Genomic DNA, 971 nt, shown 5'->3' with positions numbered 1-971 from the left:
GCCGCCGCCGCCCAAGGCTACGGCGCGTTCCTGCCCTACGCCGCGGAGCTGCCCATCTTCCCGCAGCTGGTAAGAACCGGAGGAGCCGGGAAAGGAGGGGTTGGATCTGGGCGCCTGGCGAGGTGAGCGCGCGCGAGTAGACTAGCGGGGTACGGGCCAGGAGGGTGGAGGCGGCGACCGCTGGCGCTCACCCGCGCTCCCTCCGCGCGTGTCCCCTTCCTTCTCCATGTGCGTACAGGGAGCGCAGTATGAACTGAAGGACAGCCCAGGGGTGCAGCATCCGGCCACCGCCGCCGCGTTTCCACATCCGCACCCCGCCTTCTACCCGTATGGCCAGTACCAGTTCGGGGACCCGTCCCGTCCCAAGAATGCCACCCGAGAGAGCACTAGCACGCTCAAGGCCTGGCTCAACGAGCACCGCAAGAACCCCTACCCCACCAAGGGGGAGAAGATCATGCTGGCCATCATCACCAAGATGACCCTCACCCAGGTGTCCACCTGGTTCGCCAACGCGCGCCGGCGCCTCAAGAAGGAGAACAAGATGACCTGGGCGCCCCGCAGCCGCACGGACGAGGAGGGCAACGCTTATGGGAGCGAGCGCGAAGAGGAAGACGAAGAGGAGGACGAGGAGGACAGCAAACGAGAGCTGGAGCTGGAGGAGGAGGAGCTCGTGGGGGAGGAGGAGGACACGGGGGGCGAGGGTCTGGCGGAAGACGACGAGGACGAGGAGATCGATTTGGAGAACTTAGACGGCGCGGCCGCCGGGCCTGAGCTGACCCTGGCTGGGGTGGCACACAGGGACGGCGATCTCGGCCTCGGACCCATTTCGGACTCCAAAAATAGCGACTCCGAAGACAGCTCTGAGGGCTTGGAAGATCGGTCACTGCCCGTCCTGAGTCTGGCCCCAGCGCCACCGCCTGGGGCAGCGGCTCCGCCATCTCCACCATCTCCGCCATCGCCCCCCGCCCGCC

General features: G+C 67.0%; 1 protein-coding gene across 1 annotated transcript; it reads left to right on the top strand.

The window, feature by feature from the left end:
- IRX3 (iroquois homeobox 3) lies at positions 1-970 on the top strand (the record flags this gene model as incomplete). Its single annotated transcript, XM_014587770.1, has 2 exons — positions 1-69; positions 239-970. Coding segments are annotated over 2 exons (801 nt in total), but the record flags the coding sequence as incomplete, so codon positions are not given.
- Between the last annotated feature and the right edge of the window lies 1 nt (position 971).

Source organism: Tupaia chinensis, unplaced genomic scaffold (assembly GCF_000334495.1).
Source record: "Tupaia chinensis unplaced genomic scaffold, TupChi_1.0 Scaffold000235_1, whole genome shotgun sequence".
Classification (NCBI taxonomy): Eukaryota; Metazoa; Chordata; class Mammalia; order Scandentia; family Tupaiidae; genus Tupaia; species Tupaia belangeri.
Note: the sequence above shows the minus strand (reverse complement) of the source record. Positions and strands in the feature narration are given on the sequence as shown.